The 24793-nt window shown below is 38.6% G+C and overlaps 1 protein-coding gene across 2 annotated transcripts in view; it reads right to left on the bottom strand.

The window, feature by feature from the left end:
• The window catches only part of SVEP1 (sushi, von Willebrand factor type A, EGF and pentraxin domain containing 1), a 185013-nt gene that overhangs the window by 150083 nt on the left and 10137 nt on the right, over positions 1 to 24793 (bottom strand). For both annotated transcript variants that reach the window (XM_060014343.1, XM_060014344.1), the window contains exons 2-3: positions 4406 to 4661; positions 1020 to 1196 (exon numbers count right to left, since the gene is read on the bottom strand). In XM_060014343.1, the coding sequence (XP_059870326.1) occupies positions 1020 to 1196; positions 4406 to 4661 (433 nt within the window). The remainder of the gene's footprint in view (positions 1 to 1019; positions 1197 to 4405; positions 4662 to 24793) is intronic.

Genomic DNA, 24793 nt, shown 5'->3' with positions numbered 1-24793 from the left:
AGCAGAATGAAATAATGTTCACGTGAAACGAGCAGTGAAAGACCACACCGGCCAGTATAAAGTAAACCTACTGCCCCCAAATTCTCCTGGTGGGTATTAATTTCCATGGGAATACATTTTTCCCAAACAGCAAACCGTGGAAGAGTTGTAAGTTCTAAAAACCGTGTTACCTTTTAAGTAAAACAGAGCAAACCAAATGCTATCACAGCAAAACCATACAGTACTTCTGTATATCTGATATTTCCTAAAACATAATTTATTTTTGTATCACAGCTAAAATATAATTTAGAACCCAAGAATCCCAAGTTGTTCTTCTTGTCTTTCTAATATAGTATTAAAAACATGAAGATCCTGTGGTAAGAAAACCTAGAGGAGATAAAATTATAAGTGTCGAAGAAGTGAATTCCATTTTGAAGTGATGTCCCTTTTAGAGCTTTCTAATGTCCCTTCGTGGAGACTTATGAAGAGCTAAAAGACCATCAGTTACATTTTTTGGTGACAATCCTACAAGTTACATGTGGCCTGAGGACCAGAATCCCACGGGCTGCAATCTCCCACAGAGGCTGAGGTAGATTTTGGCGATTTGGCTATTGACTGATTACAAATAAAAGTTCCCAAATCTCCTCCCTTTCCGGATCTGAACCTAGGCTTCAAGAGGCCATTCTTCCTCTTGGAGCTCTGCCCCTACCATGTAAACAAGCCTGGGCTGACTTCATGGGGTCTGAGAGGCCATATAAAGGACAGCCTAGTAGTCCTAGACAAGCCCTTTTAGACCAGCCTCCAGCTAGCTGATCCCCAAACAGGTGAGAGAACTCAAGTAAGATCAGCGGGGCAGCCAACCCTACTCACAGCCAACGACAAATGCTTGCGCCAACACAGCTGAGACCAAAAGTGCTGCCCAACCGATCCACAGACTCATGAGCAGTACCAAACACTTAGTGTTTACCCATGGAGTATGTGGACAGATTCCTACACAGGAAAAGACAACTGACACAGTTACACACAGACTGGGCACTCACCTGTGCATTCGTACTGTAGACCCTTCCCGTAATACCCCTTCTCACAGATGCACTCAAAATGACCCGTGTGTGTCCCACACTTGCAGCTTGCCATCTGGTCACAGCAGTCTTTGCCGGCTTCACACAGATACGAGCAATGGGACATATCCTCTTGAATAAAACTCCCAGAAGGCAGATCTACCAAGCACATATGACAGGGCGGTCATAAAAAAAAAAATGAATGAGCAGTTGCATGTTACATTCTCTCGTTACCACAACTGAAGCTCAAGACAGAGAAAGTATCTTTTCATTTCCATCAAATTCCCAACTGCTCCCCCACTCCCATCCAAATATGACGGTGTGTGATTTGCAGGACCACAGACTGGGAATTTGATTCAGCTGGTTAAGCTATTTCAGTCTTGGACCTCATCCTAAGTTCTCAAGGCCATGCAGGGTCAGGCAGAAATTAAGTAGTTTCAGCGAGCAGTCTCCAGATGCAGCAGGAAGTAATGTAGTCGGTTCTCCAGGTCAATCCCCAGGCTTCCACACCAGCATGAGGTCAGGCAGCAGTAACCAGATTTCTAGAATCCTTGTTCAGATAAATAAATAAAGCTGCAATCCTGACTGCTGCCAAAGGGTGCTGATGGTGATTACTGATTTAAGAATAAATACCATTACTTCTAGAATTATTTGATTAAAAACTGAAACAATGGTACCACACAAGTTGAAGAATAGAACGAGGATCTGGTTTCTCTCTCAATTTTAAATAAATGTTCACTTGTTGTGTAAAAGGAGACCATACGGATTATTTGAGCCATGCTCTGACGTGAGCTATGCTGGGAATTCAACAACACAGGCAGAGCTGTCCTGTTCTGAAAGTGACTTAACGGGGCAGGGTAAGGTCGACTATGACTTATCAGGAATGGATGGCCTACAATCAGGCACACAGTAAGTTCCATTTACCTGCTGAGGAAGTTCAAAAGTCTTAGCCTAAATTCCAGCACTAGGTCCACAGTGCTAGGCAGATACAGTGATAGGTCCACAGTAGAAACTCAAATGAGTGAGTTTCAGCAAGACACATGAACTGCCATTGAATACCCAGAAAGGAGATTGGTGATGGCCTCAGTTATGGAACATCTGTCTCTATGCATTAAGACCCTGAACAATAGACAGGGACAACGTAAAGGGAAGACCCCTGCCCTAAGAGAAAGAGACCTGTACAACCAAGTACCCTAAAGCCCCATCTAATAGACTATGGTGTGGGTACAAGGTCTGCAACATGGGCATCTTGGACTTAGCTCTGAGACACAGGTTTATTTGGCAGTCGAGGGAGCAAGAAAAACGTAGCTTTAAGACTGGTGCACTGGCATTTAGGTCGGGGAGAGAGATAAGTGAACAAGCTGCATATGTGGAAAGCTATTATTCTGGAACCTACATCTATTGAGACTGGCCACAAACATGGACAGCCTTGAGACCAATAGTGGATCCATCCAAATTGAAAGTAGTTTCAGCAGACCACAGATAGAGAGAACAAACTAGTGGTTACCAGTGAGGGGAGGGGCAGTGTGGCGGTGGGGGAGTGGAAGGTACAAACTCTTGGGTATAAGATGGGCTCAAGGATGTATTGTACAACACAGGGAACATAGGCAATATTTTGTAATAACTGTAAATTGGAAGTAACTTTAAAAATTGTATAAAAATAAAAAACTATATATATAAAAAAGAAAGCTGCTTCAGAGAACACGGAGGCAGGAGAAATGAGGTTCACTTCCTTTGCCCCCATCGTTTCTTTTCAGTAAAAACAGAATTTTTTCTTACGGAACCTGGAAACTTGATTAGAGTATTACACATTTTAGATTTTAGTATTTTGTAATAAAAGTGATGCCTTTCAAAACTCTGTTGTGATAGGGTAACCAAAATCCTTTCCTTGAAGACTCTGTCCCATCCAGTTTCTGACTCAACTTGCATTGGGCAGAAGGCCCCCATCCTACAAAACAGAAGGTTGGTAGGACTGGAAATGAGTCCTCTATGACACAGCCAATAACACCCACAATTTCATAATCCCATCTAGTGCAACAGCCACTCTGTCTTCCTACTCAGCATATATATCACTTTTCCCAGAGAAAAGGAGAAACAAAAAAAGCCCCAGTTACTGAACTTCTGTCATATGCCAAACACTGTGCTGGTGAAATTTAAATATTTTATTTAATTCTCCTGACAAAGCTATTCGGTACATGTTATAATATCTCTATTTTAAAAGTAGAGGAAACTGAAGCTCATAGATGTTAGATAAATTGGCTAAGGTAATAGCCAATGGACAGTTATTGAGAGCTTAGTATAATAAGCCCTCAGTGACTTTTCTAATCACTTTATATGTATTAATCCATTTAATCCTTGGAATAAGCCTATGAAGTAGGTACTATTCTTGTACCCTACTCTATTAACAAGAAATCTAGGGAGTGCAAAAGTTAAATAATTTTCCCAAAGCCACCCAGTTAGTAGGTGACCAATTGGGAATTTTTCCTGTATCCATAGGTAGCCTGAGATGCTGCTCTAAATTCTTCTGTTGGAACTACGGTAAGGCTGACCCACTTATTTTGAACATCACTAATTGTGAGGAAACCTCATGTTGCCATGATTTGCCCATCAAACTGAATCTTTCATGTGGACACCTGCAAAGATCAAGCCTAATTTGCTCCATGGCGTTGGTCTGAGGCTAGATCCCCATCTCCTCCTCCCAATCTGCACTTTCTCTCCTGGATCACTGCAAGATACATGCCCATACTACACTTGGAAGTTCATCTGACTTAAGTCACCCAACTAAACATCCTTATAAATGGTGTACAAAGAACTCTAATGAATGGATTTACTGATGCTACTCCCTGTCGCTGTCACTGCTCTTCAGTTTATCCATAAGCATATCTATATTCAAACTGTCGGGTCAAGAAGTATGTGTTGAGTATTTATTGTCCCTATAATCTTTATGTATATTTCTGGAAACACTCTGGTTAGATTCACTAAGCATGTCTCTGAATGTTTACTTCATCCTTCCAGATAACTGAAGATGAGATGTAAGTCAAGGCTTCCGACTCCGTGTGTGGCCTCAAAACACACCTCGTTCATTCCACTGATTCTAATGGTTCCAGGTGGGAGCATATGGACATTTTAGTGAAAATGTATCACAGTTATTAAAAAACAAAACAAAACAAATACTCCTGTTGCAAGGCCAGAATGTCATCTCTACTCATGAAGTTCAACGCAGCTCATAATACACAAAGAACACATGGGCATCACGCTCAGCGAAGACCTCATAGGGCTTGGTATTATCCCCACAGTGGGTTTCAAGAAATAAGCAAGAAGCAAACCCTGTTTAAACGCACTGCGTGATGCCAGTAGGTTTCCATTACCTTCATGCAACGCTCGGCGGGCTAAAGCCTCAAATTCTTCAAAACTGTGGAGCAGGTAGCAGTGCTCCTCCTTTGGGGTGGAAGCCATGTCATTCAGTTCTCGAATGTTTCCTTGCCATATGCCAAAAGTGAAGATTTCCACTCCAAAATCTCGCAGTGATGCTGCAATGGGTCTTGGATCTCCCCCGTTGGAATATCCATCCGTAATGAGAAATATAACTTTTGTTGAGTTTTCTCTAGAATGACGAAGAATTTGCTGTAATGAAATAGGGCAAGTTAGTATGAGTACGTATTGTGTTGGCCTACTCTGAGCCTCCCTTATTAGGTAAGGGAGTGCTGGTGAAGATCATTAACATTTCACAAGAGCGAGGAATGGAACACTGATCAGTGAAGGGAAAACACAAACAGGCACAGATGAGAGCCTACAATGGTCTTCTCAAAGAACCACAATAAACCTCAAAAGCATTTAAAATGTATCATCATCATCACCATCATCATCATTGCCACAGAGCTTGCTAATTGAGAGGAACAAATGTTTATGGGGACTTCCCTGGCGGTCTAGTGTAAAGAATCCACCTTCCAATGCAGGGGATGCAGGTTCAATCCCTGGTCAGGGAACGAAGATCCCACATGCTGCGAGGCAACTAAGCCCGCACACCACAACTAGAGAAGCCTGCGCACCGCAGTGAAGAGCCCACGCATCGCAACGAAGACCCAGCACAGCCACACACACAAAAAAGTTTATGGAATGAATTTGTATTAATATTATCAATTATTGTTAAACTATTTCTATTGATTTTCAGGCTCAAAATATGGACCAAATCTGAGTCTTATGTACCTACTTCCTATCATATTTAGCTAGCTACCCACTTACCTACCTAGCTGAACCACTTCATGATCATACACTAAAAGCTGGACGAGAAGAAAATTTAACAGAACGTGTCTTTTCCAGAGTTAATAATGACTCACTTGCCTCCTCTATTTGTTTTTCCACTGCTCCTCCAAAACTGGAGAATTGATTCAACACTTCATCTTTTTTGGACCACCCAGTATTAGTACCAAATCAGCTGTTTTTTTGGTGGTGTCCTAACTTCATGAGAAAATACTGATTCATTCAATGTGACAACTGGGCTTTACTGTTTTAGGACAAGTGAGTTATCCTTTACAATGTTATATGCTGTTCCTTCTCTATAGATAAAAGGAAAAAGGTGAAACCTTTTTTTTTAAAAAAGTGTATATTCATTGCCACTGATGCTTTGTAACGTCATACTGTAAAGGCACAAGAGATCCAATGGTGAGTCTGGCTTATAAATAAATTTGCCGTTGTTGCTTTTCATTAGAAATGGTTAGGAAAGGTAAAGAGGCACCAGGGTATATTTTCTGGCAAGTTCTTAGAAGGAATCCAATGTTTCTTAAGCAATGATTCAAGAAATACTACATTCAAAAGAAGAGCAACATTATAACCTACATTCTGTTAAAGTTAAAAGGAGATATTATGATTTTAAAAATAACTTTGCCTCAATTCATGTTAGGGGACAGGCTCAGCTATAAGACCCAGATTCTCTCATAAGATTCATGTCTGTAGAAAGCATATTTCATTAGTATATAATTAATAGGTATTTATTCTAATTCAATAATTCCTGCCAATTAGTTTCAGAGTTTGTGAGCTAAAGATAAAGCTGTTAAATCCGAATTTAAAGACAATTACATTAAACTAAAATTTACTCTGGAAAACATCTGGAAAGCCAGCAATTTGAGAAAAGGTATTCAAACACTTCATTCCACTTCTTCTCGAAAACCAAGTGAAATAAAGGAAAACAAACAGTGTGGAAGGACCGTACTGAAGACAGGAAGAGGGCAGGTGTATGTGGCAGAATAACGTGAGATACTAATGGCTCTTAAGGCTTAAGAAGCCGCCCTCTTGATGAATGACAAGAAGATCTGGGGTGAATACTTGGTACGTGTAAGATATTTCCTCACTCCAGACAAGAAAAGAACCTCTGAATGGCTATCGTCGAAAAGAACAGAAGTAACTAATGCTGGTGATGATGTGGAGAAAAGGGAACCCTTTGTACACTGTTGGTGGGAATATAAATTGGTGCGGCCACTGTGGAGAACAGTATGGAGGTTGCTCAAAAATCTAAAAATAGCATTACCATATGACCCAGCAATCCCACTCCTGGGTATATATCTGAAGAAAACAAGAACACTAATTTGAAAAGATACCTGAACCCCAACGTTCACAGCAGCATTATTTACAAATGCCAAGATATGGAAGCAACCTAAGTGTCCATCAAAAGATGAATGGATAAAGAGGATGTGGTATATATACACAATGGAATACTACTCGTCCATAAAAAAGAACGAAATTTTGCCATTTGCAGTAACGTGGGTGGATTTGGAGGGCATTATGCTAAGTGAAATAAGTCAGACAGAGAAAGACAAATACTGTACGGTATCACTTATTATGCGGAATCTAAAATGTACAACAAATTAGTGAATATAACAAAAAACAAGCAGACTCATAAATATAGAGAACAAACCAGTGGTTACCAGTGGGGAGAGAGAGGGGAGGGACAATATACAGGTGAGGGAGTGGGAAGTACAAACTACTGGGTATAAGAATAGGCTACAAGGATGTATTGTACAACATGGGGAATATAGCCAACATTTTGTAATAACTGTAGATGGAGTGTAACCTTTAAAAATTGTATAAAAAATAATTTAAAAAAAGAACCTCTGAGGAGAGGGAGAGAAAGAGGAGTTAGGGGAGGAGATTTAGATGTTGCTGTGAGGCGCTGTGCTCTATACCAATCCCTCCACACCCCCCAACTCAGTCACCGTAGGAGCGATGACTGACATTCCCTTATAGGGATGGGTATAGGGATCCATGAGTCCTCTTTCCATGTGGATATTTGGGATAATGGTAAGTCCCACAGAAGTGCTGCTGGTCACAGTGACATGGGGCAATAGAATATAACTATGTGGGATGTTGAAGAGGAGAAGACCTGATGAGTCTTGTGTATTCCTGGAGAGGCTTAGGAGAGAGAGTTGGTGCAATATCAAGACTCCTAGGGAGTTTTGCAATATTAAGGATGTGGGAGTGGCTGACAGCATGGACCATGAGAGCTATGTCTCTCTCAGGCAATAGCAACATGAAGAAATCCTGGAATCCCCAGATTACTGCATCAAGGGTGGCAAAGCTGACAAACCCATATGCAGATGACCAAGGATGATCATCATGACCACTGATGAGAGAACTGAGACAATTCCAGACGATGGACATGCAGGGAGTGTCAGAGCTGAGAGGTGGACATCCACTCCTTTGCTGCAGCTTTGCAGAAGCTCCAAAGTTTAGACTCAACTAGAGGGAGAAATGGAAGAGGAAAACATTCCTGAATGTGGCTCCGTTTTCAAAAGTGAAGCACTTGAGAAATTTCTGATTTTGAATTTGCTTGGAAGTACCTGGGTGGAGTTTTCTCTCATCAGGTGGATTGGAGTCTCAAAATAGAAATGACAACTAGAAAAATATATTAGAAACATAAAGAATTTTTTAAAAATCTTAATCGGCAGAGAGCGAAATATGTTCTTTTTTACAAACACAGCTTCTCTTACTGATGGAACCTTGTGATATCTTGGAAAACAGGTAGAATAAAGTCTTTTGGAACTCCGACAACCCCACCTTATTTAGAGGGAGAGGCAAAGGCTAGAGATGAAGGGCAGGGGGAGAGAGAAGGAGGTCACTTGATTCAACCTCTTTGCAGCACAGCTCAAAGATATTCCGAGGTGACAAAGGCAAGGGCAACTTCAGACAAAAACCTAGTCTCCTCCCCACATGTAACTTCCTTGAAGGCAGACATTTTTGTCTAGTTCTTCAATTCTTAATTCTCAAAGTTTAGCACAGCACTTGGGAAATAGTACACACTCAATAAATATTAGTCAATAAACAGCAGCCCATAATGCAGCCAGTGCTCAGGCCAAAAACCTTGGAGTCACCCTTATCTCTCTCTCCTCATATACTGCTTTAGAAAGCTTCCCCTCCCCAAGTCTATTAAAATATTCTCATAGTCTTTTCTCTAACACTTCTGTTTTTTAAAAATTATTAAATCCATACATTTTTCTTTGATGTGAAATAGATACTCCCTTTACTTTTATCCAACTTCATAAGCAATTTTCTTCCCTGGTTAAAGTCTCTTCATTCTGTTTTATTGACTTACTTGCTGATTCATGGCCAATGCCACATAGTTTGGTTACTATACTGTCATAGTATTTTTTTTCATATCTGGTAGGGAAACTCTAACATCCTTTTATTTTCTCTTTTAAAATGTTTGTAGTTAACCTTGAACATTCTCCTTTCCAATTGAGGTTGAGAGTCAGCTTATCAAATTCTTCATTAATTTTTTTTCTATCCAACCATTTGATCCAGCAATTCTACATCTAGAAATCTAGAGTGGATAAACTCTAGGATACACTGGAGAGAGTTGCTTGAGTACATTGGTCTTAAGTGAGCAGTGGGAATATACAGAATGTGTGTGTGTGCTGTATGTTGTAGAGTTTTGCACAAAAAGAGATAAAGTTTTCTTTTTGTGCCTTTATTGTCCTTTAGACATAAACAAATACCATCTTGGAATATTAATCTTCACTCCTGTCAATAACATTCCTTGACATCCAGGTTAGGATTTGCAGAGATTTCTGGTTGTACTACTCATTAGGTACAAAACACTTTAAGCTATGATTCTATTTTTCTTCTCTTCTTGCAGAGAACTACTGAGTATTTACAGGAACCATTATATCTGTTGGCAAGACAATATATTAAGCTTAAAATAGTAAGAAGAATAGCAGGACTAGTAGTCCAAGCAAAGAATTACACAAGATCTGGGTTTGGAATGCACTTTAAGGATAGAGCGGGGAATGGATGATTTACTGAAAATAACCTACCCCCCTCCCCCAATCTCTGTGCTTCATCATACTTGAATAAGAACATAATTCAATAAAAACAATTTTTTCATCCCACAGATCTAAGAAGTAAATAGAGCTGTGGTAATGTTGGTGGAATGTGGTAGAGGACCAACTCTTGATTCTCCTCTTACAGTTCCTGAAATAGTTTACATCATCTGCAATCCTTTGAAAGGTATTTAAGAAATAGAATTTTTTGGTCCAGAATACTGAATGAGGCAAACCCTTTGTGGCCAACAAAAAACTTGACGTGAACTTTGTATAGCAAGAGGTTATCACCATCTGTATTGTATCAAGCCTCTGATTAGCTTGTATAAATATCTGGCAGAGAAGTAAGCTCCCCGTGTCCAGTAAGAGTCATTAGAATGATAAAAATGCAGGGTTGTGTAACATTGTTCTAACACCCGAGATCCATCACCATTACACAAGACTGCAATCCCCCTCCCCACACCCTCCAAGTCAGGCCACAAGGGAACTGTTTTGAAAAACGATCTTGAAAGAAAAACAGAGGTTACAAGAAAGCTGACATGGGGACAATATTTGCCCTTGGGCTCCATTAATTAAACTACATGTAGATATAATACCAACCTCAGCACAACCTTAGCTGCAATTACCCACTGTGGTCAACTTTGACTGAGGATAGTAACTAGAGAAACTCATAAGTCATCTTTAAAAAAATATGATTTTGTGAACTGATACCTATTGTGGCTCTATCAGAGCCACTTTCCTCCAGGAGGCAGAAAACTAGTGAATTATGCCAGTGTTTCAACTTGTTTTCCACATATGTTTTTTTCCATGTTAGGGAACATTAAGTACAAAGAATACACCACAGGGAATGTAAGTTGGTACAGCCACTATGGAAAACAGTATGGATATTCCTCAAAAAACTAAAAATAGAGTTGCCATATGATTAAGCAATCCCACTCCTGGGCATATTTCCAGACAAAACTATAATTCAAAAAGATACATGCGTCTGTGTCTTCATAGCCGCACTATCTACAACAGCCAAGACATGGAAACAATCTAAATGTCCATCGATAGATGAATGGACAAAGAAGATGTGGTGTGTATATATACACACACACACATACAATGGAATACTACTCAGCCATAAAAAAGAATTAAATAATGCCATTTGTAGCAACATGGATGGACCTAGAGATTATCATACTAAGCAAAGTAAGTCAGAAAGAGAAAGACAAATACCACAGGATATCACGTATATGTGGAATCTAAAATACAACACAAGTGAACTTATCTATGAAACAGAAACAGACTCACAGACATAGAGAACAGACTTGTGGTCGCCAAGGGGAATGAGGGGTGGGGGACGGATGGATTGGAAGTTTGGGGTTAGCAGATGCAAGCCTTTATATACAGAATGGATAAACAAAAGGTCCTACTGAATAGCACAGGGAAGTATATTCAATATCCTGTGATAAACCATAACGGAAAAGAATTTTTAAAAGAATATGTATATATATATGTATAACTGAATAACTTTGCTGCACAGCAGAAATTAACACAACATTGTAAATCAACTATACTTCAATTTAAAAAAAGACACCATAAGCTACTTGTAATATTTTCCTCATTCTTCAAATTCCAAAATTTCATCAAGCTTCATCTGCTATTTAGTTAATACTTTTAATTTGAATACTCAAATATTCTTCAGTTCAAGGAATGTTTATTGCTTTATATCTGTGAATAGTATATCTGGGAAAAGGATATATTCATATTCTTATATATTCATATTCATCTGTTGGTTCATCATTTTCTGGACATATTCTATTCTTTTTTCATTTTTACCTCATTCTACTTCCTTCCGAATTGGGTGGAAATGTCTCAAGCTTTTCTTCCATATCACTGGTTTTACACAGTGTTTCCCTTCCCTTCTACTTCCAATTAAGAATTAATCCTGGGGGCTTCCCTGGTGGCGCAGTGGTTGAGAGTCCGCCTGCCGTTGCAGGGGATGCAGGTTCATGCCCCGGTCCAGGAGGATGTCATATGCCGCAGAGCAGCTGGGCCCGTGAGCCATGGCCGCTGAGCCTGTGCTCTGCAACGGGAGAGGCCACAACAGTGAGAGGCCCACATACCGCAAAAAAAAAAAAAAAAAGAATTAATCCTGGACCTAGAGATTATGATACTAAGTGAAGTAAGGAGACAGAGAAAGACAAATACCATATGATATCAGTTATATGTGGAATCTAAAAACATGATACAAATATATTTATTTACAAAACAGAAACAGACTCACAGACATAGAAAACAAACTTATGGTTACCAAAGGGGAGGGGGGAAGGGATAAATTAGGAGTTTGGGATTAAAATATACACACTACTATATATAAAACAGACAAACAACAAGGACCTACTGTATAGCACAGGGAACTATATTCAACAACTTGTAATGACCTATAATGGAAGAGAATCTGAAAAAGAATAGATATATATATACCAGAATCACTTTGTTGTATACCAGAAACTAACACAACATTGTAAATCGACTATACTTCCTATTTTAAAAAAGTACCTTAAAAATCGCCTAAAAATTGTCACCTTAAGAAAAAAAAGAATTAATCCTGGCATTGCATTTATTTTTCTTTTTACAATACTTCTTTGTCTCACACAGTTTTCTCTTTATTCCCTTTAGCTTCTCAGCCAGTTTTGTTTTCCTTTCAGTCCTTTGTTTACTTCATTTCTCATCACCATTTCAGTGTTTTATTTACCTATGGTAAGTGCACATAATAAATGCTTTCTAGGATTTAGTTCTGTTTTTCACAGTGAATTCCTAAACTTTATCTGTACCTTACATTCTATCTTTATTTAGCAAAAAAATTTCAAAGAAGCCAGATAGGAGTTTTGTGTCCTCCTTCTTCCTCAACCATGAATGAAATGGTATATCCGGTGAAAGTGTTTGCAGCACACAATCAACAAGTGTGTAAAATCAGTGTTGGAATACATGGCTATAACATCTGCTATTATTATTATTGATAAAACAAATCGAAAACCTACCCAAGTGATCAGTGAAGAGGGTTAAAAATAAGCCACACACTGCATCTGGAAACAGAGGGTCTAAATAAGCACTGTCCAACAGAACTTTCTGTGATAATTGACATGTTATTTGCTCTGTTCAATAGAGTAGCCTCTAGGCACATGTGGCTACTGACCACCTGAAAGGAAACTACTGCAACTAAGGAAGTGAATTCATAACTGTGTATAATTTTAATTAATTTAAATTTAAATAGCCACATCTAGCTAGTGTCTACCATACTGGATCATGCAGGTCAAACTAGATATAGCCTTGTCCCTGGAGGGAAAAACACAGAAAGTCTAAGCAGGCCCATAAAAATATTCTGTCAACTCAAGAACTGCAAAATCAACTTGAAGATTTGGAAGAATACGTAATTTAATACTGAAATAAGAAGAAAGCAATGCAATAGAATGGTACTTGCATCACTAGGATTTAGAAAGCCATAGCGTCTATGAAAACAGGAACTGAAAGCCACAGAAAGAGAGCAGGCTAAGAAGAAAACAGAGATGTGCAGGAGGCGAGGGACTGGAAAAGAAAAAAAAATGCCGGGAAACCAAAAAGGCAACGAAAGACAGAAATACACCTTGGTGGTAAAACATAAATGCACAATTCCAAATAAACACTCCCAAACTGAATTCAAATGATATTCAAAACAGAGAAAGACAAATATCATACGATATCACTTATATATGAAATCTAAAAAAATGATACAAATGAACTTATTTACAAAACAGAAATAGACTCACAGACATAGAAAACAAACTTATGGTTACCAAAGTGGAAAGGGGAGAAGAATAAATTACGAGTTTGGGACTAGCAGATACAAACGACTATATACAAAATCGGTGAACAACAAGGTCCTACTGTATAGCACAGGGAACTATATTCAATATCGTGTAATAAACTATAATGGTAAAGAATCTGAAAAAGAATATATATATATATATATATATATATATATATATATAACTGAATCACTTTGCTGTACACCTGAAACATTGTAAATCAACCATATTTCAATAAAAAAATAAAAATAAAGTGAATCTAAACAAAAATATAAGATTCAAAAGATCTTTCTCCTTTATTCAATAAGGTTCATTCCTCAAATGCAAAAGTAGATTAAAATTGTCTTTTGCTATAACACAACATAATCGTGCCAATTAAAAGAAAATAATAATACAAGATACTAAAAAGGCATTCAATAAAATTAAGTTTTTTATTTTTATGAATGAAAATTAGAAATAAAAAGATACTCAGTAATATGACAGAGTATCTATCTCAAAGCAACACTGTAAAATCATGCTTAACTGTGAAGACTCAGCATACTTCCCAATTAGATAAGGAGCAAATCAGCAATTCTAAGTATTTTCACTCTTACTTAAAATCCTTTTGCAACTTCTAGCCAAGGCAGTAAGACAAAACCATAATTAGTACTGCATTCCTTAAAGTTTCTGCTCTGTCTCAAAAAATCAATTAGAAAGCAAGGGATAAACTGGAAAATATATTCATCATGCTTGTCAAATAGAGTATTAAGGTCCTTAAAATATAAAGAACTTTTATATATCTCTAAAGGAAAAGAATGAGAAAAATAACAGAAACATAGATGTTTGAGCAAAACAAAGACAAAAAAAAAGGAATTCTATTTGTCAGAAAATATGAAAAACATTTAACTTCACTAACAACCAAAATAATGAAAGTTCAATAATAGAAATACTATGTTTTCACTTCTCAAATGGTCAAAGTTTTTTTTTTTTTTTAAGGTAAAAGTTGTAAAATATGTGGGGAAACAGTTACTTCTACTGGAAACGCCACCTAGACTGTTAATATTTGGGAGTACAGTGAGACAAAGTGATCATAGCCCCCAAAATTTCATGTGATTTGAACTACAATTCTACATCTAAGAATATCTTAAGGAAATAACCATGGATACACATAAAAAGTGATCAAAAGGATGAATATCCTAGAATAATTTGCAAAATAGAAAATGGAAACAATATAAAATTGCAACAATAGGTTACTGGTTAAATAAATAACAGGGCAATCATGAAATATCCTTAGAATAATAATACTGAATAATATTAAATGTAAAAAGTAGGTAACCAAAAACAATGTTTTTTTTACATTAGTGTGCATGTGTGTGTAAATGTATTCAATACTACATGTATGTGCATGTATGTATGAGTATGACTAACAGCGTGTACCTCAAAATGTTGACTATCTCTTGGTAGTACATTTACAGGGTTTTATTTACCTCTATTTTGTCCTTTTATATCATTTCCGAATTTTCTCTTTCTCCTTCCTCTATTCTTGCCCTACGAAACGTCACGTGAACTCAGAACTTTGAGTCTCACCTATAGACTAATGACTGCTAAATGTATGTCATATAAACTCAAACTCCCAGTATGAAGTTCCAGCAGTCCAGTGGACACCTCTGCCTGAATGTGCCACATGCCCCTCAAACTCCATTTATCCTCACGATGCACAAATAAGGTTTCCTTCCTTCTGTTCTTAAAATAGGTCAACGACGGCACCATAATCTATCCCACTTTATAAATCTGCAATCTCGGAGTAATTTATGATGCCTCCTTTCTAATCTATCACCTTCAGTAACCGATCCAGACCTATACATTTCACCTCTGAACTATCTAGGAGTCTCACGATTGTATTGCCCCAGCCTCAGTTTAGGTACAGGATATTGGTTCTGTCTGGATTATTGAAAAACACCAGTTGTTTTAAGCATCTCTAGCTGCAGTTGCTCTTCTTTCAAATCCATTGTCTGACCTGCCATCCAACTTACCTTTCTGAAATACTGATCTAATCATGTTTAAAATTTCCACGATCTTCCCTCCATCTACAAAATAAAGCATAAATTTCTTTACAAGCCCTTTTATCACCTAGTCCTAAGTATCGCTTCCAGTCACATCCCTTATCCCATCCCTATCTCCTACTTCCCCAACCTACTTCTTACACCATATGCTCCCTACACCATTCTATTCAGAGGTTTTGAAACACACCATGCTTTCCTTCTGTTTGCTCCACCTGGAAATTAACAACTCTTTCTTATCTCCCACTATGTCTACCTCCACTTTTACCAGTTCTTCAAAATCCAGATCAAAGTTCATCTCCTCATTGAAACTTTCCCAAGTATGAAATCCACCTCAATGCCCCCCACTACACACCAACCCCAACAGAGTTGACACTTATACATCTGGCCATATCCCAGGCTAGCAAGATACTCAATGGCAAGGTTGACTCATATTTTTATTCCATTGAAGATCAAAAAATAACTATGAAATAAGTGGATGAAAGAATAAACAAGTAAATGCCTTAATTTTCATTAGATATGTGTCCAACATGCAGAATAAACTAATAAATTCTAGGCCAAAACTTTTGTGGCAGTAGTCTCGTTATGCAATCGTGAAATGAAAAAAAATCTTATAAAAGCTATATTTAAACTTATTTCACCAAACCTATATCGAGCTTCTGTTATATACCAAGCATTGTGCTCGGGATTTTTAATCGTACTACTTGATGATACAACAAAAACATTCACTAAAAACAAACAAGCAAAAAGTAAAACAATGACAAAAGTACAGCTGGAAAGAGTATTCTGCAGTAACTGAGCTTTCCTATTTATATTGTGATATCAAATCAATTACATTTAATATGTCTTATTTAAGCATTTACTCAGGCTTTCTAGACTGAAATTCTAGAATGAAAAAACAATGTTGGCTTGAGTAACATTTGGGCTATTTTTCACAGTCTAGCCAAATCAGAAAAGAACCAGAGGGTCAGAAAAGAACTTAATCTCAGATTTATGGTCACAGAATTTCTCCACCCACGTACATGCTTTAGTTATTAAACACAGACACAAAACATTCTGAAGTGGACCCACTGGAACAGTACATCAAATTGGGAAATGGTGTGCACGGGAGTTGATGAGTAGCAGACTTAATCCAGACTGTAAAAAAAACAACAGAATAAACATGCAAAAGACCAAACAGTCTTCCAATAATGCCAAATTCCACCATCCATTCTAGAAACATGCCAGGAATAAAGAAAATCTGGAGAGCAAAAAGTGAAGTCATGGGAATCCAAATGACAATGAAAGAGGGCTAAATGACATGTCACTCAAACTGCTAATTGACAACAAAATAAAAATTCAAATTTATGATTAATATTGTTATCAATCAATTTATAAAATGATTTCAGCTAACATGTTAAACGTCTATACAGTATGACCGAGTAGCAGCCCATAAAGTCAAAGGTATTAGGGAGTCTGTTCATGGGCTTCACATCAAGTGGTCAAAGGAGAAAGTAACCTCAAATGATACTTGGGTATCAGTTTATGGTTTTACAAATGACTTAGGCAAAGAATACAGGGGCACTTACTTAATATGACAGAAAGAGCTACTGCAAACCAATGGGCAAAAACATGCTTGAAACAGTCTCATTAAATTTAATAACAAAGCTAGACTGTCCCATCACTTCTATGTGGAAAGTCTAGCTAATATGATGAGGCAAGGAATGGAAATGAATAATCCAAAAATTTCAGATGAAACAGAATTAAATAAAAAGGAAATATTGAGAGATGTTGAGAAAGAGGTGTGCACGAGGGTAAATGTTTTAATTGCAAAGTTCTGTAGCGACAACTGACTGGTAATATTTAAAAGTTCAATTGGATAAACTTGAAGGGTAATTTCAGAATTTTATTGTATGGGGCAATTCTCAATATGAAGCTTTAAAAATAAAACTTAAAAACATACTTTTACTACATATTTATACATAATTATATATGTACTCACACATAGAAAAAAAGAGTACAAAACAAAAACTAAAATAGTTACATTTTTCTGTTTCACCTAAAACTATTAATTGGTCTCTTATTTACATAACAAGGAAAAGAAGCAAAAATTATTTTTAGAGAAACGCATGCAAATCCCTCCTCACGCTGATGGGATTCCTCTGGTTACCTGTGTATAGTCCTACCTCTATTCTCTACACACTGGGAAAAAAATTCTACTCTCTCAGAGCTCTTTGTGCCTGAGTCCAAATTTCCAGGAGACAGAATATAAATGATCCATCTCAACTACTGGATCACCACCCTCAGTCCATCCAGAATGGGACAACCTCTATAGGTGGGCAAAGGATTGAGGAGGACGATGGGTATGGTTCTTGGGGAAAATGGTTGTTGATTGACATGGACCACAGAAGAAATGAGCTACAACAGAAAGGAAGAATTTAATGCTATGCCTAGACTTATCCAGCAGAAAAACTGCTTTGGACACTTATCAGGTCAAACTGTTCTTCCAAAAAAGCACCAAATGTTAGGAAACATGGTGTATAGACTAGAAGAATTCAAGTGTAAAAATATAACTGAGAAAGTAGAAACACATTATTTTTTTTCCTTTGTATTTATTATTATTATTTTTTAACATCTTTATTGGAGTATAATTGCTTTACAATGGTGTGTTAGTTTCCGCTTTATAACAAAGTGAATCAGTTATACATATACATATGTTCCCATATCTCTTCCCTCTTGCGTCTCCCTCCCTTCCACCCTCCCTATCCCACCCCTCTAGGCGGTCACAAAGCACCGAGCTGATCTCCCTGTGCTATGCGGCTGCTTCCCACTAGCTATCTGTTTGACATTTGGTAGAGAAACACATTATTGATGATTCAAAGCTGTCAGGAAAGAAACTATGTCTTCTTACCAGGTATTTCAATAGTAACTATGAAGGAAAAGTTTAGCTGGAGTTTAGAATATACAAGACACAGAGAATCTAACCATTATATTGTAAATATTTGGGATTCAGGAACAACACAATTTTTCAAAAAGCCAGATGTATCTCAAATCAAGTGTACTGATACATGGGAGATTCAAAGAGGGTGGAGGTTGAGTGGAGGTTCTCAGTTCATGAACTTATTGCGTATGTTATAATTAGCCTAAATTTATCAAAAACCACATTTAATTGTGACATTTATTAGCATTCCAAATGAATGACATTTGGAAGTTCATTTTGTTTTCCTTTTGTTTCCTTTGTTTTGTTTTGTATTTTAGTTTCTATGAATGACTATATTAATTCCATTATAGGGCAACAGATTCTGTGTATCATGTTTTTTAAAAAAACTGAAATTAGACCCCAAACAATTTAGGGTTGAGTTTGCATAGATTAGAAGACTTATTATATGTATATACTTAAATTATCAATCAATGACTGTAGTAATATTTACATCCATCATCATTCAAACATGCTGACTTTTAAAATTACTATAATACAGTCTCTAGTGAATTAAACAATTCTTATCATTTAAATACATGCTTACACCTAGAACAGTGACAGTGTTCCTTAAATATGCACTGCATATATAAATGATCTAGTTCATTACCTAAGGTACTTGAAGAAAGATGTTTCTAAGCATTGGGGATCACGGAGCCGATTGCTAAAGTGAGATTTTCTTATCTGAAGAAAACACTAAAATATTCATAATGGAGATATTTTTCTTTTGTGAAATGGAATGGCATATAAAAAAATGGGAATGTTATGATGCAGGGGAACACTGAGTATCCCAGATCAGGATAAACTGAATTTAGTTGGAAGACCAAGTTTTATACTGAGGTTTGGCATGTACATTTATAAACTTAAGTTTACACTGTATGACATTTTGAGACATGGACAAGAAGTACCTGGGACTAAAAAATAGTAACTTTGCTTGAGTCACATTTTCATTTCAACAAAAGATGTGAGGCTGAGTGCTGACCTTGGATTAGAGGAACTGAAAAGCTCAGAAAAGTAGATAAATAAAGAGGACAGAGGCAGATGTGTTGCAAACAAGAGATACAATCTCCCACTGCTTCAGTGGCTTGGTCTCTGCAAGGATTGGTGGAGACATCTGTTAAGATACACGAGGTGGGAGACGCTGGCCAGTGTAATTAAATTGTATAAAAATGGTATAAACAACAAGGTCCTACTGTATAGCACAGGGAACTGTATTCCATGTCCTGTAATAAACCATAACGGAAAAGAATATGAAAAGAAGGTATATATATCTATAACTGAATCACTTCGCTGTACAGCAGAAATTAATACAACATTGTAAATCAACTACACTTCAATAAAATAAATTTTTAAAAAATGGCATCTGAGAGGCAATTCCCTGTACTGAGTGGGGGTGAAGGGGATGGGGGCTAAAGATCATCACTTGGGATTATCAGATGCTTCAGAGAGTGTCCACTCAAATGACATTCTGCAAATGTTCACTCCTCTTAGCCCTGTGCCTGTTCTGCTTGGTCTTCTGCGTGGGCATCCACATACTCAAGTCCTCCTCACAGCTGCCCTCTCTGCCTCAAGTCTCTGCAATGAACTTCATTGCTGAGTATGTATCAGTGGGTCTTGCCCTTACTGGATCCTCTAACAGAGGCAGTATTACACAGTGGTTAAAAGTTTAGACTTTGGCCCAGACTGCCTGGATCTGAAATCCAGTACACCTTGACCTATCAGCAGTGCCACTCTGGTCAAGTTACTTACGTTCTCTGTGCCTCAGTTTCCTCATCTGTACTCAGGAAATAATAACAACCTGAGGACACTTTTCTGTTGCAAGGGTTTAATGAATTCATATAGGGGGAGTGCTTAGTGTGGGACCTGACAAGTAGCAATTACTCACTACCATTAGTCGCAAAAGAAACTTTTAACGTGTTGCTAGGATACATCCATCAAGTAGGTAAACCAATGACAGTGAAACCCATATTTCATTTGAAGCGGTGAATGAAAATAAGTCATCATATCTGTGAAGCCTGACAAGCTACATCAGGGGATTAGGGAAAATTATGACTCTATAACCAAAACCTGTACAACTCCACCTGAGCCGAGAAGGGGGTGATGATGCCCCAGGTAGAGGGAAAAAAAAGAACCACTTGAACCTGTCCTGTTATGAGGATGCCACTACAGAAGTGGTTAAAGGGCAGTGCTGACAGTGATATGGAGAGAAGACATGAATTTAAAACCTCAGATGCCTGCACGTTCTCTTTTGAACTCATTGGATGGTCTCTTCTAGAGGTGCTGTGGGGTTTGCCTCCTGGACCAGATTTAGGGAAAAAAGGTAAGAATTCACGCCTAAGATGCTACTCAGCACTTTCTATTTCTCCCCTGGGAAAGTGGTCTAAAGGGTGAATTTGCTAAAATTATTATAACCTATCATTTAAGAAACCAAGCATTCACTGGATATTCCTTTAAGAAGACGTCATAGCCATCCTTGTTTTAGTTAGAAATCATAGAAGCACAATACTATCTCTGATATACTAAAGTTTAAAATACTGAATACTAAGGTTATAATAAATATCATTTTCGAGGTCCTTCAGGAGATATAAAGTCAAATAAGATGTGGTCTCTGTCCTTAACAAGCAGAGGGTAGACAGACATCACCCAGACAACAAGTGCTACAAAAGAGTATGTACCATGTTTCCCTGTAATTTCCCAATCTAATTAGATAACTCCCTCCAGTATTTCCCCACATTTGGGAAAATATCAAATAGGTGAACACAGATGACTCTGCAAAATTTCTGAACAGAACTGTACTGCTGGGACTTCAGCTACCTCTGCCTCCTAGGTTCCGACACTGGGCCTCATACCTTGAAACCACAGGAGAAACAGGAAATTTCAAAAGAGGAAAAAGTGAAAGGTGATAGAGAAAAAGTCATTGGTACTTCCTGTGTTTGTGGACTAACGACCTCTGGCCCATGTTCAGATCCCACTTCCAGTAGTACACCCAGTAACTTCTCCCTATGCCAGTTGTCTGCTTAGCAGGCAATAAAGTGACGCAAGCCCAGTTATTTTCCTTGTTCTCCTTCCCCTATGGAAAAGTCACGCACCCTTGCTTTGCCAAACGTTGGCAGGGCAGGCTGTTCCTCTGAGGCCTCTTTCTGCCCGCAACACCCGACCCTGTCAATAACGCCCCGTCCCATATCCCAGCATCTGTATCTCTTTGTCTGAGGGCTTCCTTTGGAGACCACTCTATTCACCGGCAGGGGAGGTGAGAGCGGCAGAGAATTAATGCTCTCCAGAGAGAGGCCCTCAACAGTGACTGATGAGAGTAGGTCTATAAATGCCCCCAGATCCCTCTCTGCTGTGTTCACTCAAAGGCTTGAATTCCACCCCGGCTCCTACTGGGATTAAGCACAAATTACCTTTCCTGTAACTGCTGGTTCCCTTCCTGGCTCACATCCTGACTCTCCTAGCAATGTTTACTAGGTTTGTTTACCTCCCAAACAAGCTACTTGCACTCGAATCCTCATCTCAGTTCCGCTTCAGGCAGAACCCAAACGGAGACACTGGCTCTGTCTCTGGCTTGCACTGTCTCCATTCAATCGGCACAGGAGCAAATCAAGGCTTCTGCCCAAGTAAATTTCCAACCAGTACAGAGAATGCTGGTCTCCCCTTCACTTAGCTGCTGGAAGGGGAAAGTCCTCTATGAGGGCCAGGAGAGATTAGCCTTCCAGTAGGAACTCTGCTCTCCCCAAAGGCAAAGATCCCCAATGCCTGCTCTGTTTCTGGGTCTCAGTTTTTCCCTCGCTTCTCCGCCCTCTGACGGTATAAACGAGACCAGGGTGCTAGGCGGAGGCTGAGGGAAATGGCTGATCGTGTAGGGCCTGCTCTGCGCAGCATCCAACCATTTCCTCTGAGGGAACGCATCAAAGTTGTTGGTGGCGCTCTTTAAAATGTGGAATATTCAGCGCTCATTAGTTTAAGCCACAGGTCCCAGTGCCAAATCTGAGACCACAGTGAAAGTCCTACATCACGTCCTGCTGCCGATGAGTACTTAAAATGCAGATTTTTACTACCGATTAGCTACAAATAGCCTAAACTTTGGTATCTTTATTGCTAGAAACTTCCAACAATAACTGCCTGAAATCACCACTTTGGGAGCAACATTTAAAAGCCAAGCATGCATATTTTGAAGGAAATTGTGACTAAAAAGAGAGAAGTCTTGGCTAGAAACAGTACTGTGAAAAACACAAACAAGCAAATAAAAATTGCTTAACTTCTTTCTAAGTCCACTGCAGATTCATCTGGAAAGGTAACGCCTATAAAATAGGATCAAGACAATGAGGCCTTATTTGCAGATACAACTTGATTGGTGTAGGTCAAAATGAGTGAGCCAAGTTGACAGAGGTACCATTATCAAAATACACTATCAAACAACACAGCTGACTGTGCCTGAACCCTCTCCACCAACAACAGCAGGCAAATAGGCTGCCTGTTTCCGCCCAGGACAAAAACCACACACACAAAACAAAGTGAACCCTGAGAGCTAGAGAAGAATGGATTGTGGAAAATGGGTCCTTTGAGGCAATTTTTTCATTTACATGTGATGATATTAACGGGTTAGAGAATACCTTTCTGCTATGAGAATGTCTTTGATCAGCGAGAGTAAGAGGGACTGACAGGGCAGTGGGTCAGCATCCCTCCTCCAGGTGCGAGAAGCCAAAAGAAGGCCACGTTCCCTAGCCTCTCAGCAAGGTGATGGAGTCAGTTGTTTCCACCATCTGCAGCCTCAACGCTCTACTCTGTGTCACACTGTGGCCAGCCATCAGGTCTCCTCTCCTGAGTGAATACCCACAGGGAGCTTGCCAAGTGGTGAAACAACCACTGTCATCTGCGCGCAGATTTTTATGTGAGTTTGGATCCTGAAGACGCAAGGTGACACTAGGAGGGAGGAAAGGGACAGCTGGAGGGCATAACAGGGTCTGTAGGGTCGGTGCTTTCAACCCAGGACAATTCTCCAGTCCTGATGGACTCCGTACAACAGCATTTGGCATTCGGGAAAAAAAAAAAAGATTGGAATTGTTTCACTTCGATTTCCTGATGATCAGCTAAAGCATTATTTTATTTCTTAAAGCAGAGCTGTTTCGTGGGATAGTATACAAAGTTCGCATGACAATTTAGATAAAAGCTGAGATTCAAAAGGATTTTATACTTCAGACCGACCGCTTCAGGCTATGCCTCCAGATGCCCCAAAGGCATGTCTTCAATCATCTGTACCCAGGTGAGCAATGATATTTCACTTCCTAGTAAGTAATACATGTTCGTTATAAATAGTTTTTCAAAAGCAGAAGAAATGGATTTATTTAAACAGGTAAATATACTGCTTATAGACAACTACTGTTAATATTTTGACATTTTTCTTCTCAGTTGTTTTCCTGAGTGCATAATTTTATGAAATTGGACTTTTATATATACAGTTTTATACAGTGATGGTAAACACACAGAGAGTTTTGGCTCATTTCATATGTTATTTGGCCAATCTACGATGTCATTAAATAATCTTTAAAGACATGATTTTACTGAATATATTCACTGTGGATGTGTTTTTATTCTGTTAACCTTGCAAGTTGGTTGTTGCTGCCTCTAGTTTCTGGGTGGAGTGTCAGCCATCAGAGTTACCCTCTGGTCCCCTGACACCCCCATTCTCACCCTGCCCCTGGGGAGGAAGGCTTCCTCATCTCCTCCCTCTCCCCTTTTCTTTGGCCTTGGGTTGCCAGTCTGCAGTTTACAGAGGTAGGCTCCATGTGCCCAGCACTGCCTGTTCCAGGGGATGCAAGTCAATCTAATTTAGAGATTCAGTATTAGGTTGCTGTGCACCTAAGCCTGCATTAAGCAGGAGATGCGGGCATGCTTGATTCTCCACCTGACTTCTCTATTGTATTATAATTCAACTGATTTAGAACTCAGGAGAGGTGAAGAAAGGTGTCATTTATTAAGCCCTCCCAAACCATAGCCAATTGTTTCTAAAGTCCTATTCCAAGGAATGCTGGGATGAACATCCTTTTACAGGAATCTTTGTGTGTTTCTTGAATTATTTCTTATGAGAAGCTCCTTGGTGGGTAATTTAGTTTTACGACTTATACTTTTAAGACTGCAAACATACTGACAATTTACCACATTGCTCTGGAAACATGCTACCGATTTTAAATACACAGATGTATTGTGAATGCTCTACATTACGAGAAAGGAGGCTGTTAAGAGAAAGACCTTGAAGACAGAAGAAAGAAGGAGAAATATTCAGTAGAAGGTATTCCTGGGCTGAGGGAAGAGACCATTACTCTAATAAAGGTGAGGACGTATGGTTAAATAGAGATGCATACAAGTTTAGAGGTGGAACTAGTGGAAATTTGAGAGAGTTCATATCTGCGAAAATTAGAAGTGTATGTATTTTAACCATATACACATATATACATTTTAAATATCACCTTTGAAATTTTATAAAACTATACTTTACATTAGCCACCAGTATATCCTATAACTAGGTGCAGTAGGATGGGCATTAAACGACGACGGCTACCAGGAGCGTTTCAGAGGGAATTAAGAAAAGAGTGCATCGAACTCACGTACCTCAAAAGAT

This window comes from Delphinus delphis, chromosome 6 (genome assembly GCF_949987515.2).
Source record: "Delphinus delphis chromosome 6, mDelDel1.2, whole genome shotgun sequence".
Taxonomy (NCBI): Eukaryota; Metazoa; Chordata; class Mammalia; order Artiodactyla; family Delphinidae; genus Delphinus; species Delphinus delphis.
This window is presented reverse-complemented; position numbering and strand designations above follow the sequence as displayed.